Source organism: Eleginops maclovinus, chromosome 15 (assembly GCF_036324505.1).
Source record: "Eleginops maclovinus isolate JMC-PN-2008 ecotype Puerto Natales chromosome 15, JC_Emac_rtc_rv5, whole genome shotgun sequence".
NCBI lineage: Eukaryota > Metazoa > Chordata > Actinopteri > Perciformes > Eleginopidae > Eleginops > Eleginops maclovinus.
In genome coordinates this window covers 11,950,558-11,963,110 of record NC_086363.1, presented here as the reverse complement: position 1 = coordinate 11,963,110, position 12,553 = coordinate 11,950,558, and the positions used below count along the sequence as shown (strand labels likewise).

At 39.0% G+C, this 12,553-nt stretch overlaps 1 protein-coding gene and 1 long non-coding RNA gene across 3 annotated transcripts in view; one reads left to right on the top strand and one right to left on the bottom strand.

Moving 5' to 3' along the window:
• Nucleotides 1-2,258: 2,258 nt before the first annotated feature.
• Nucleotides 2,259-4,403, bottom strand: LOC134876709 (uncharacterized). Its single transcript, XR_010167488.1, has 3 exons — nucleotides 4,005-4,403; nucleotides 3,807-3,928; nucleotides 2,259-2,348 (listed from the first exon to the last, which is right to left on the bottom strand). It is a non-coding gene; the product is annotated as an uncharacterized LOC134876709 (long non-coding RNA).
• The window catches only part of nkain2 (sodium/potassium transporting ATPase interacting 2), an 80,081-nt gene continuing 71,374 nt past the window's right edge, over nucleotides 3,847-12,553 (top strand). For both annotated transcript variants that reach the window (XM_063901786.1, XM_063901787.1), the window contains exon 1: nucleotides 3,847-5,255. In XM_063901786.1, the coding sequence (XP_063757856.1) occupies nucleotides 5,202-5,255 (54 nt within the window). In that variant the 5' untranslated portion in view covers nucleotides 3,847-5,201. The remainder of the gene's footprint in view (nucleotides 5,256-12,553) is intronic.

Genomic DNA, 12,553 nt, shown 5'->3' with positions numbered 1-12,553 from the left:
TTTTGAACATATACTAGTCCATGACAGCTGGACAGCTCCAAGAATCGGAGGATGAAACCCTCTTTATTTGTCACATGCATGCACACAGCAGAGCACACACAGTGAAATTAGTCCTCTGCATTTAACCCATCCTAGTACTAGGAGCAGTGGGCAGCTATCGTGCAGCAGATCTTGTTATAATGGGAAATGGGTTGACCTTGTGCTGAGGTTTTTTTTTTTTTTGTCAATGGCTGTTTCCAAGGCACAGGATATGCTTTCCAATTGAAACTCTAGTCTTTTTTTGTTTTTTATTTATGGTTGTCTACCATGATGCACTGCTACCACAGCAGTTATGTATTAAAACCCAGTGATACCAATCGGGAGAATTTATTTGTTACCAATTTATGTGTAGTGGAAAGCAATGAGGCATAGGAATCTGTGTTAAATTAATAGTGAAAAGCAAGGATTGTAAAGATATCAAATACAAATGATAAATATATGAAGTGTATCCAATTCACAAACTACTATTTTAATCAAGCTCATACATGACTTTCCTGCTTGTCAATTTAAAAGCAATGTGTCATTAAAAAGAACCTTTGATAATATGGTCTACAAATGACCAACTACCGATTATTTTCAACATAAAGCAAACAAACTATAAATTATTTATTTTTTAAGATGTCAAAATGTTGTGAAAAATTCTCTTTACAAGATCCCATTTGTGAGGCTGGCCCATTAGCGGCTGGATGTTGCAGTGGACAAACGGACAATGAGAAGTGGTAGCGTGCCAACCATTGTATGTATTAACAAAAAAAAACACAGGTTAACAGCAAGCAGGCAGTTCAGGCAGGTGTTCATCGAGATCCCAGATGTGTTTTGTTTTATCCAAACAGTCCCAAACACAAAGATGTTTCATTGTTTATAATAAAATATTCCTTTCAGATTCTAGACCATGGGTATTTAAATATTATATCCCAAAAAATACATTAACAATGTAACAAACAAAACAAAATTGTTGCTGATTAATTTTCTGTCAGATTTTCTTTCAGTACTGGAGAGCTCATATATCTTTATATGTACTCTTACACAGATGAGATGAGTTTGATATATTAACTTCTGAGCATCAGGGGCCTAACCCTCAGTTGAACCGAGGTCGTGGTCCCAGTGTAGCCCCGGGTTGCAGGCCAAATTGGATCGGTCAGTCACCTTTGCTATGAGCAGATGATGTGTGACGAAGAAAATAAGAGAGGCTGACTATTACAAAGGCTACATAGATGACAAAGACGGGGACAGAAATAAAGATGCGGAGCGGGAAGAGATATAAAAAGACAGATGAATGGATGTTGAGGATAAAAAAATTGAAAGTTGAGTGGAAACATGGGCATATGGGTGGATGACTAATAGGTAAGATGATAAATAGAAGTGATGGTTGGATGAATGGGTGGATGCTTTGACACATGGCCCCTGGGGAATCAGCCATTATACATGCCACTGTCACTCAAGATTAGCAGCATAATTAAACTCCTGTCCCACTGCGTGTGGTTCGACTGTGTGTGTGTGTATGTGCATTTGTTTGTGTGTGTTGTTTTCCAGTGTGTGTGGGAGGGATAGACTGTGACAGAGATTGATGGTGAGGGGAAAGCAGGCCATTATGCTGTATAGCTAAAGCAGTGATAGCCTCTACACCTCTGTGTCTGTTTAAACTGCTGCCCATTTCATAGGCGTGGCACAACTGACCCTACAACACACTCACACACACACAGACACACACAGATAAACACACAGATTCCTCACTTTTAATTGCTTGCTTTCAGGAGCATTTTGCTGCCTAATGTGGCTGTAGGCTGCAGCCGCGAGGCCTTCACTGAACTCCAGCCGCTGTGGGAACATAACAGAGCTACTGAGCTAAATTAAGTGTCATTCATAAAAGAGGCAATCACGCTATGAAGTATTAACCCAAGGCTCTTTCCAATAATTGATGGATAGATGTGAGCAATTTTAATATGCTACATGAAATTTTTAAAGACTGTCCTCCCCTTTTCTCTTAAGACATTGAGATTTAATAGCAGGTTATCAAGAAACCCTTCAGCCTTCAATTAAGTGAAAGAAAAATTGGGATGAATTTATAATCTTGACAAATCAGACAAGACTCCCCACTGAGAGGGAGAGAGAGGGAGGCAGAGAGAGATAGAGGAAAAGAGACTCGTTTATTGTAATGGTTGAAGGCCATGTTTTTGAGCAGCTGCACGCCGACCAAAGCTACATTTCTCTCTGTCAATGTTTGTGTGTCTCAGTGAGTGAAAAGAGCCCCGCCGCTCCCCTGCCGAGCGGAACATCAGCTGCATCAAGTGGGCAGGAGGCAGCGACACCTGGAACGGAAGTAAGACATATTAGCCTTCAAAATAAATGCACAAAAAAGTAAAACAATTCAAATAAAACTGAAGTATTTAGGGAAGGTAGAAATAATGCATTTACTTAAACAAAATAACATACCTGATGTTTAACTTCTGTTTCCGTATACAAGCTCAACAGGTAGCCTAAATGTTTGTTTAAACTAAATGTAAGCTTAAATATTGGACCAAAAAACAAACACAAATTATAGAGGCTATTTATATGTAGTTGAAAAACCATCATCAGTTTGCATGAACAATATTACTTAATTTAGTTTTGAGGAATAAGCTTTTAGCATAGACTAAGCAACATCCCTTTTGTCATTAAGGCTAGTCTACTAGACAACTATATTTTAATTGATGAATTTGCACTGGGGTGTACTGAATGTCAGTTTAACCCCAGAGGTGGTACTCAGATCTTGTACTTAGGTAAAAGTATAAGTTCCAGAGTCGAGGAATACGCTGTTACAAGTTAAAGTCCTGCATTCAAAATGTTACTTGACTAAAAGTTCAAAAGCATTATCATCAAAATGTACCAAAAATACTCATTATGCAGATTGGCTAATATTCAATTAATGTTCTGATTCTAGTTATTGATGCAATAAAGTGTTTATCAAATCTGGTAAAGGTGAAGCTAGTTTTAATTACTTTGTATACTGCAGGGTAGATAGAGAATTTACTCCAGGTGTAACTATAGTCTACTATAAGTGTTGATTTATATTTCATATAGTTAATCCAAATTTGCAAAGTAAATACAAATATTAAATAAATGTAGTGGAGTAAAAGTAGCATATTTACTTCTGAATTGTAGTGGGATAGAAAGTTACAAAACATGCAAATACTCAAGTAAAATTACCTCCAAATTGTACTTAAGTACAGTACTTGAGTAAGTCTTCTTAGTTCCTTTGCACTCCTTATGAAATCTAAGAAAAGCGTTTGATTTTTAGCAAGGCACAACAAATACCACGTTCACACACACCAACATGTTGTTTGTGTTGGAAGTGTGTTAACTCAAACCAACCAAATCCTAAAGGGAACTGAACAAAAAGAACACAAACAATACAGGAAAATGTACCAGGACATCAGCAGTTAACAATTATAATGATCTTGAATCCTTGTTTAACTTTACTGGAAAATAAAGACCAGAGACCTCCTAAAACAATATGGGAGCCTGTCAGGACCCAATTATATGGAATCAAATTCATTTATTACATTTTTTATTTCCAGTATTTTTAACGTTATCTTTTTCAGTTGCAAGTAAAGTATTTCACATCTATAATCGCTCTATTGTTGTCTATACTTCCATTTGATTCTGTCCTCGTATTGCTTACATACTGTTTAGAAAAACCTACAGTTGGTATGTTATTCACCAATGGCAATCAATGAAAACAGCATTGAAACCAAATATATGTTTTGTTATATTTTGAAAATAACAACCGGAACAGCTTCGGTTTTGTGTGTTTTTTGACTTGACAGATGGCAGGCGTGAGACGCTCCTGGCGGCTGTCTCTCTCGGTCCGTTGGTCCATCCCGGTTCCCATTGTCTCCCGTTTTCACTCCTTGAAGACAGCACCGAGACATCAAACTCAGTTTTCCCTCTCACACCACCTCTTTACGTAACGTTTGGACACTTACCTCGACCTGTATCCTCACCCTCTCCATGCGAAATGTGGACACGCTTTTCTGTCTTTTTAACGTTGTAGAGATGTATTCACTGTTACGGAGGAGGCAGTGATTTACCCGACCAGCGGCTGACCAGATCGGGGGTTGTTGTGGAGCTGCCGGGGAGATGCACCGGAGGACTTGTTAGCCAACAGAGACGCCGAAAAAAAGCTTCCACTGTCTGGAGACATACCACAACATACTAGCAACACCGTTTTGAGTGGATAAAACACCAATTTCAGATTTAAAAAAAAGCCGAAATCCTGGATTACAACCGCGGTTTTGGAGATAAAAAGAACCACGTGTTTTTGAACGGTGTTAATGCGAGGATGTTGCCGCGACAAGCCCGGTACTTCCCCTGAGAGGAGCTGCTCCATGAGAGGAGGCAGGGAACACTTTCACTTGTTTTCTCCACCCTGAAACAAATTAGCCTGTTTCAATGATCCAAAACCGAGTGGCGCTTAATCGGATTATCAAACAAAAGAGCCTTTAATTTGGGGAATACATCCATATAATCTCACCATCTCCAAGTGATTTTTACAGTGTTTGTGGAAGTGGCTACTGTAAGGTGCCATGCTAATACTGTGACAGGTATGCGACTACACAACGTGATTGTACACTTTCTACTCCAGTAGAAGAGTCACAGTAACCCCTTTCTCATTGATCAACATAGTTTTAATTGTCAAGATCACACATGATCAGAAACCTGACTTAATTCTAGACCGATCATTCAAAATACATCACACAAGCTGACTATCAAACTGCCTACAGTTGCAGAGTGTTGTCTCTTCCTATATAATTGGCTCCATGGACATGTCAAGAACAATTTGTGGACTTGATTCATCCCAAGGCCAACCTTTCCATCATTTTGATCCCTGACCCAATGTGTGTTGGAAATCCAGAGAACCACGTTTCAATCTGTTTAAGTGTCAGCAACCCACCCATTTGAATGAAGTAGTAGCCTTTTATTCCCCTGAGCTCCAGTGAGTACAGGGGCTGCACTCTGTTCGCTGAGGCCGAGCTGCCAGAGCCTCTACCTGGGCGGCCAGCCAACCAGACAGGCCCTCCGGGGGCTTTTTTGGATTTTGAAGGTCCAGCTGGAGGATTTGGGAGTTTTACCCAGCGTTTCTGCTCCACCTGGATCACCGGGGAGAGAGAAAAGAGGACACCATGGGGTGCTGTAGTGGCAGGTGCACCTTGGCCTTCATCTGTGGCATGCAGCTGGTAAGTGGTAATTTTACTATTGATCATGTAAAATTAACAACCAGGAAAAAAAAAGAAGTTATTCTTGATAAGAGTTCAGAAGGAATCAGAAAACTCACATCCAAGCAGGGTGGGTGCATAGATGGATGAATGTAGGCGAAAAGATGGATGGCTGAAAGGTCACATTTCAGAAGTTAATAGGTGTGTAAAAGGTCATGATACAAGCTAGGATCTGGTTTCAGCGACAGCCTGACAAATGCCTGGATTGAAAGGATGGATGGCTGTTGGTGGGAGCTTTAAGATGGTAGTAAGAGTCCACACAGAACATTGATGGATAGATGGAGGCTGGGAGTGATGAATGGAAGCAGTTGGTGTAAAGGAAGGATGGATGGATGGATGGCTGGATGGTAGATGAATAGATGTATGGGGCAGGTACATGAGATTTATGGGGGAAAACGTAGGGACTGAGGCAGGAAGGAATGGTCCTGATATAAACTCATGGAATCAACTTCCGGTGTATCCGACACTCTTTGTATTCCATTCTCCCATCTCCATCTGTGTCAATGGAAACTGGTGCCAGGCGAGACAATAGGGAGGGTCTGTTTGTTTGTGCAGTCTGCAAGTAGGAACACAAGTGCTGTCTTCAGTTTGTTTGAGTCTTCCACACCAAAAGGAACATCCCACCTAGAAGTTTAACAATGAAACCGCAAATGGCAGGTTGATTGTCCCCCTCCCTCAAAAAAACTACAACAACTAAACAAAAAACAAACATGGCCAAATATAACACGAAGTGTCAAAAAAAATGTCCAGGACAACTACAGTTTTTATTTGCAGAGACATCTAGTTGAGATTCAACATTGGTCTAAAAGGTTAATATGGTGAGCATTTTGGCTAACTGTTATGAAATATTAATCAACTTTTGCATTAATTTGGAAATTTGTTTCTGGCCAAATCAATTAGCTAGATATGTTTAGCTTGCAACAACGTGCTGAGGATAACATTTCTTTACCTGAATCATTCATTAGGTTGACCATAACATTTAGTGAGTAAAAGGGTTCACAGTGTGAGGATAATATGCGATACACTAAAACATTGAGTATAACGATAACAATGTCAGGTGCAATAAATGAACAGATATTGAATAAACTCCGTCCTTCTTTCTGCTACTTTGCATTTTCTGCTAGAAAATTAATTGTTGAATTCACAAACTGAAAGGAAATCATTTCAAAAACTATTTTTTAATAAATATTGAACTGAACAAGTTACCAAAGTGGAAAGAATTATAATTCAATGTTAAAGTACAGTTCCCCACTAATATTTTTTTTAACAAACTCAAAAATTCCCTTAATGCGATTTTTCTTTTATCTGGTGTGTTTATGCTGCAAGTTGACATTGCAATGACATAAAAAAAAATATATATATATTGTGCAGTGCTGGTCTGACGTTTGATGCAGAGCAGGTAGTGGACAGTGGGTACAGCAAATACATTTTTGTAGCTGTGATTTGGAAAAGAAACTGCTGATATAAGATGAGGACATCCAAGTAGTTGTAGGCCCTGAATACAAAAGAAGCTGCGGGAACTTTGAAGTCAGAGGTAATGAAATTAATCCCTGCTGGTTAAGCAAAACCCTTAACAGTAAGTACAGTAATTAAACCCATTATTTTCACTGTTTTGATTGCTATCATTATTGTGTCAGCAACAGTTACAGCTTCAGTTTTAGAAGTAAATCATGGGAAGATTTTGGGGGGATAAATAAAGGACGTCAAGTAGAAAACAGAGAGGAGAGATTTAGGCAAAGACTCATACTTACTACCTCAAAATCAGCCCTGCTTTTCTTTCAATGCATCTTTAATGCCTGGGGATCTCGAGGTGGGCATAGAAACTGAAGCAGTAATGTGGTAAAGAAAGACACATTGTATATAGGCAGATGCATAAACATGGGCCAAATTGCTCATGCCGCAGCATTCTCATTTCATGGAATCATGTACAGTAAGTGTGTGAAGACCTATTGTCATGTTGAGTAGGACACTGCTATGCATGCGTGTGTGTTTGTATTCAGTTATTATGAAATCCACCTAATTTTACCGTAGGATGTTAATGTGTACCACTCTTGTTATGCATTAATAAGTCCATTGTGTTGTGAAATAGGACATGGCTATGCACATTTTTTAAACCCTTTTTTTGAACAAAGGCTGTGTAAGGCAACATGTCTACAGGAAAATGTCAATGAGATTGTGCTTTACATACATGAAGCACACCATTGTGCTGTAAATGTGGATGCTTCCGTAGTGAGTGTGCTCGTGAATGAGACGCTGTCACACTGATAGTCATTGTGTCTAATGCGCTGGAACTAATGCTATGCCATAGTCAACAACATGTTTTGCTCTGTTAACTGTTGTAATAGCTAAGCCAGCTGATACCACCACTGGCTGAGCTGAAATTCTAACAATGCTGTATGCAACATGCACTCCTTCTAAAAACACCATCCATGTTTTAAGGATATAGGCTTTTGCGCAAGATGTTAAGTTCTTGTTATGTCATTGCTTTAGTTATCCACAGGAAACCACACTGCCCACAATCCCCTTTGTAAAAGCAGTCTAATGGACCAGTAATTAAAAGAGAGCCTTTTCTCAGCAGACCCCCTTTTCTGGAGGTAATTGTTTTAGCTATGTAAGCTTTCCACTTAATAGTTGACCTTGCAGGGCAGTAAACAAAGCTGGTCAGTGTGTCTTATGTAGTGGAACTGATGTCTTATGTAACTCTTAACCAGACTTTTTTCTCCCGCTTCATTAGCTAGGCTAATTGGGGAGATGGGTGATATCAGTGTAGCTGAGCATAGATCAATGGTCCCGGGTGGAGATGTGTCTATTTCACAGCTGACGTCACCTAGTGTCAAGTGTAATCAGCCCCAACAGGTAAAGAACCACCAGTGGGAGATCTCAATGAGAGTAAATGTGTTGTGCTCTTGGCATGGCTTATTAGGTACCTTTAAAGGTCAACTGTTTTTTAAGATGGCAAACCACAGCTCAATGAACCACATATTAGTGTTGCTAAAGCATTTAAAATAAGACTAATTAAGACTGCAACTAATGATTATTTTCATTGTTGATCAACTCGCATAAAATGTCCTATAAGTGCAAATTCCTAAAGTCCAAAGGAACATCTACTTACTTTCTGTCAAACAATTCAAAACCTAATTGTTTAAGATATAAAAATACTTTATTATTTGACAATTCGGACATCAACAATGACAAAAAGACAAGAAAACAGACTTTTAATATGACATCACAATATCTGGAGGATCTGATAGTTTTTTGTTCAGTTTAAAATCACATGAGAGACAAACAAGAGGCAAATCTTCCCAGTGGAGAAGCTGAAACCAGAGAATGTTTGACCATTTTACTTGGAAAATGACTTGAATGTTGAATCGATGTGATGGTTGAAGGTATCTTTTCTTTCAATCCACTCATTTGATAAATTGTTTGGGCTGCATTTGAAGGGCTTTATGGCTGATCCTAAATTGAGGCTCAGTGGGAAACATTGATTGAAGTATTGGCTGCTGTAATCATGACTTTTGTCCTGAAGTTTTGGGATCAAATGTTCATATAGTTTTTGTTTGCTTGCAGTGAAAATGTAACTGAATATTTATTTATCGTGTTGGTTTTCTTTTTATTAATAATTGATTGAGATGGTGTTAAAATGTAGCTCTTAAATGTTGACATATGTTTGGCAAAAGGGGGTAACAAAAAGGAAATTCTACAGTTAAAGGAATAGATTTTTGCTTTGTGCTTGGCTATCTTTTTTGCCAGGCCCAGCCCCTTCCTGGAGTTTTGTCATCGATGTAAAGTAGCCAAGCAACCAGTAGAGGAGCCAGTAAATCGCTGTGCCTGGCAAAGAAATAGTCTGTCACAATTAAACAAACAATCTATGATATTTATCCTACAGACAAAGAGGGTTTTTGAACTTCCAAAAAAACCAACAACATTGAAATTGGGTTATTCAAGCCCAAATTAGTTGCAACAGTAATATTTACCAGCGCAAAATGGAACATATTCACACCCTGAAAAGTGTGTCAGGGCTGTGATCATAGAGGAAGATTATAAAGTAGGTAGAACATATCAGAGAGCAAAAAGATCACCTCCGATCAGAACACCTTGTTATACACACAGCCCCACACACATGAACACTTATGCCGAAGGTGACTCACTTCTGTCACAATGGTTGTTGTCCTTGTTGCTATATCGGTTCGTACACCCACCAACTGCTGTCACAGAGATGATTACCAAATCACCCAATAGCGGCAACCCGTGGCCTCACGCCATTGGCTGGTTCGGTGGAGCTGGTGCAGATGGTTGGTGGGTGTTTATGTTGATGGAAGGTAATTATGTTGTTGTTGTATAAGCTAATTGAATACAGTGAAAGGAGTTCAATTTGCAACACAGCGTAATGCACATTAAGGGTTAGATGACAATTCCTAATCGAATATAATACATATGGAATTGGTCTTTTGAAAATAAAAACAAAATAGGATAGACTGTCAAATTTGCTAAACTCAAACTAATATCCAGAATTTTCACTCATACTCCAAATGTCAATTGTATACATTCACTGTTACAAGGTTGGATACATACAATGGCCATAGGCATTGTGAGACCCAGTGTTTGTCTGTCTGCAGCAATACATTCATGTGACATTCCCACCATCGAGCAACATAATGAATAATTTACCACTCGGAAGCTGTGACATGAATGCAGAAATGGTATATTTGCATGTGTGCCACGCTGTGTACCTGATTGCAAAACAGTCATGTGCAGTCATTGAAACCCAGAAGTCAATACTCATCTAAAATGCATTTCATTTGGAGAAAAGAACCGGATAAATCAATGCTGACATGTTAGTTTCCAGATCACAGTAAATGATATCTTGACTTTGGAATTGTAGGCAAACGTCAATTTCCACAACTTGAGAAAAAAAGGATCATATTTACTTGGTCAATTGGTTCAATATTCTCTGTTGAGCTGTTCTGGCAAATTGAAATAAATACCATCTTTTACTTCATTGTCTTATACAGAGCTGGCACATAACTACAGGTAGTCCGCAATTAACCTAACCTGGATTATCTATTTTCCATTTAGGTTCAGATATTTGGGTTTGCAAAAAGGTCCTCCCGCTCAGACTTTCCCCTCACTTCTGTTTGTTTGGAATAGTGGATGTGCATCATGCTGTCGTTTTTTTTTTTTTTAGCATTTCGAAGCAAAGGGAGTTCCTGCACTCCAGCAACAAACATAATCTTCAGGCCTCCTTCCACATCGCCACAACTCACTTAGATCAAAAAAAGCTCTTTTCTATCCTTTATGTACAAAGACGCTTTCAACAAGGGCCACACACACTCTCAGCTCCAAGTCTATAGATTTTCTGTCACTTGTTCTTTTTTCTCAGTCTCTAATTTGTCAGTCTCTCTTCCCCCTGGTCTTTATCTTTTTATATATGCCCACTCTCTCTGTGTAAGTCTTTCTTGGCTTTTTTTATTCCTTAATCTGTCTCTTCCACAGCTGTCTTTCCATGTCTGTTTAGCGGATTCCAGCCATCACGCCTTGGCTTGTGACTTGAATGGCATTCCACGTTTTTTTTAATTGAGTCTGTGCACAAAAAAAGCTTTCACACACTGGACCTATTGAGGTAGTATCATTGTGGCAAATCAGTCCCACATTAGAGCTTGAACCTCGTATATCAGTCCTAGCTGCATTCCTATTGTTGAGGTGATTCACTTTGATGAAAGGCTATTGTGCTTTTTGGGCTTTCCGCTGTCAATTAAATACAGTGTCTTGAATAGTGCTGGTTGTTGGAGAGCTTTGGTAGCAAAGTGGTACCACATTATTGCAACGCCACAGGTTCAATTCCAGTCTGGGGACCTGTGTTGCATGTAGTAATCACCTCACTTTCAAATAAAAATGAAATTGCCCCCCAAAAAATATCAATATAATTATTTTGATGCTGGCTTTTTGAGATATTGCTTTTGAATGCAGTTAGGTTGTTAGGAGACAGAGGATACTAAAGAGTTAGATGAGAGCATTAACTTTAATGCCTCGGTATCCCCCAGTGTACAACGGGGTCCGGAAGCCTCATATTTTCGAGTCATTCTTCTGTCTGTGCCATAGAGAAAGGATATCTAGGGAATGCCTTGAGGGAATTTCCTTTTAAATTTGGTACAAATGTCCACTGGGACTGGATAGACTGATTATATTTTGGTTGACAAAGGTCAAGGTCACTCTGACCTCCTACATCTCAATTTCCTACATTTCACGTATTTTAATTTAACATTATATTCTGCTAAATATGTGAGGCTAAGCTTCATGTCCCTTGCAAAAGTGTGCAGAGCGGATTAAATAAAAACCCATTGAAGAATATAGGAAGAGCTTTGTTTATGTATTTCAGGATAGAGCTAGTAAGCTTGTCCTCTGTGTGTATTTTGAATTTTGCTGCATCAATGCTTTAATATTGCAAGACTACGTACATCATTTTAGGAATAATCTTTGTATTACACTCTAAACTGTCATACCTTGGCCCACTGACAGTGGATATTCCAGTCCTGTACATGCATGTTGTCCATATATGAATTTGCTTTTGTGTACAGTTTGTATACAAGTGTTTCTCTGTACTGTTGAAGTTGTGCAGTCAAAAGCAACACACTACAACGATTCAATGAAGCCTTTACTCTATCTATACCTGCAAGGTACAGACAGAAAAACAACAGGCCAATCAACCTGTGACAGGAAACAGTGGACCTATTGCAACTGTTTTTCTGCAATGGTGCAGAAGTAATATATCTGCTGCAGGAATAATATCTGCAGTGGCTAAGCTCTCTCTAAGTAATAGAAGGGATATTGACAGTAAACCAGTATATGTTTTGTTTATTTCAGGAAAATGTGCTGTGGTGCCAGTATCATACTGTAGGTCACACAAATATCTGTTCGAGCTAACAAATATTTGTAATTACTTTGTCAGATAATCATCATAACACAGTAAGAAAGTCCTTCTTCCCTTGTTAGCTCAAAGCATGGATTATTCTTTTTTGCTATAGTTCTTATACAAGTGAACTTCCCAATGTGACACCATATATGCTGCAATGAGAAGAAGAACGGAATCCAAAAGCGGTCCATCAACAAGCTGCCAGTCTTCAAGTTCAGTCAATACATTTAGGTTTGGAAAAAGACCAACTTTGCAATGGAAAATGAGCAGTACGATGTATTTCACGCTGGAATGTGTCCAAGGACAAAGCAGGAGGCTGTTGGAGCGTCTCAGCCTGGGTGCTAGAGTG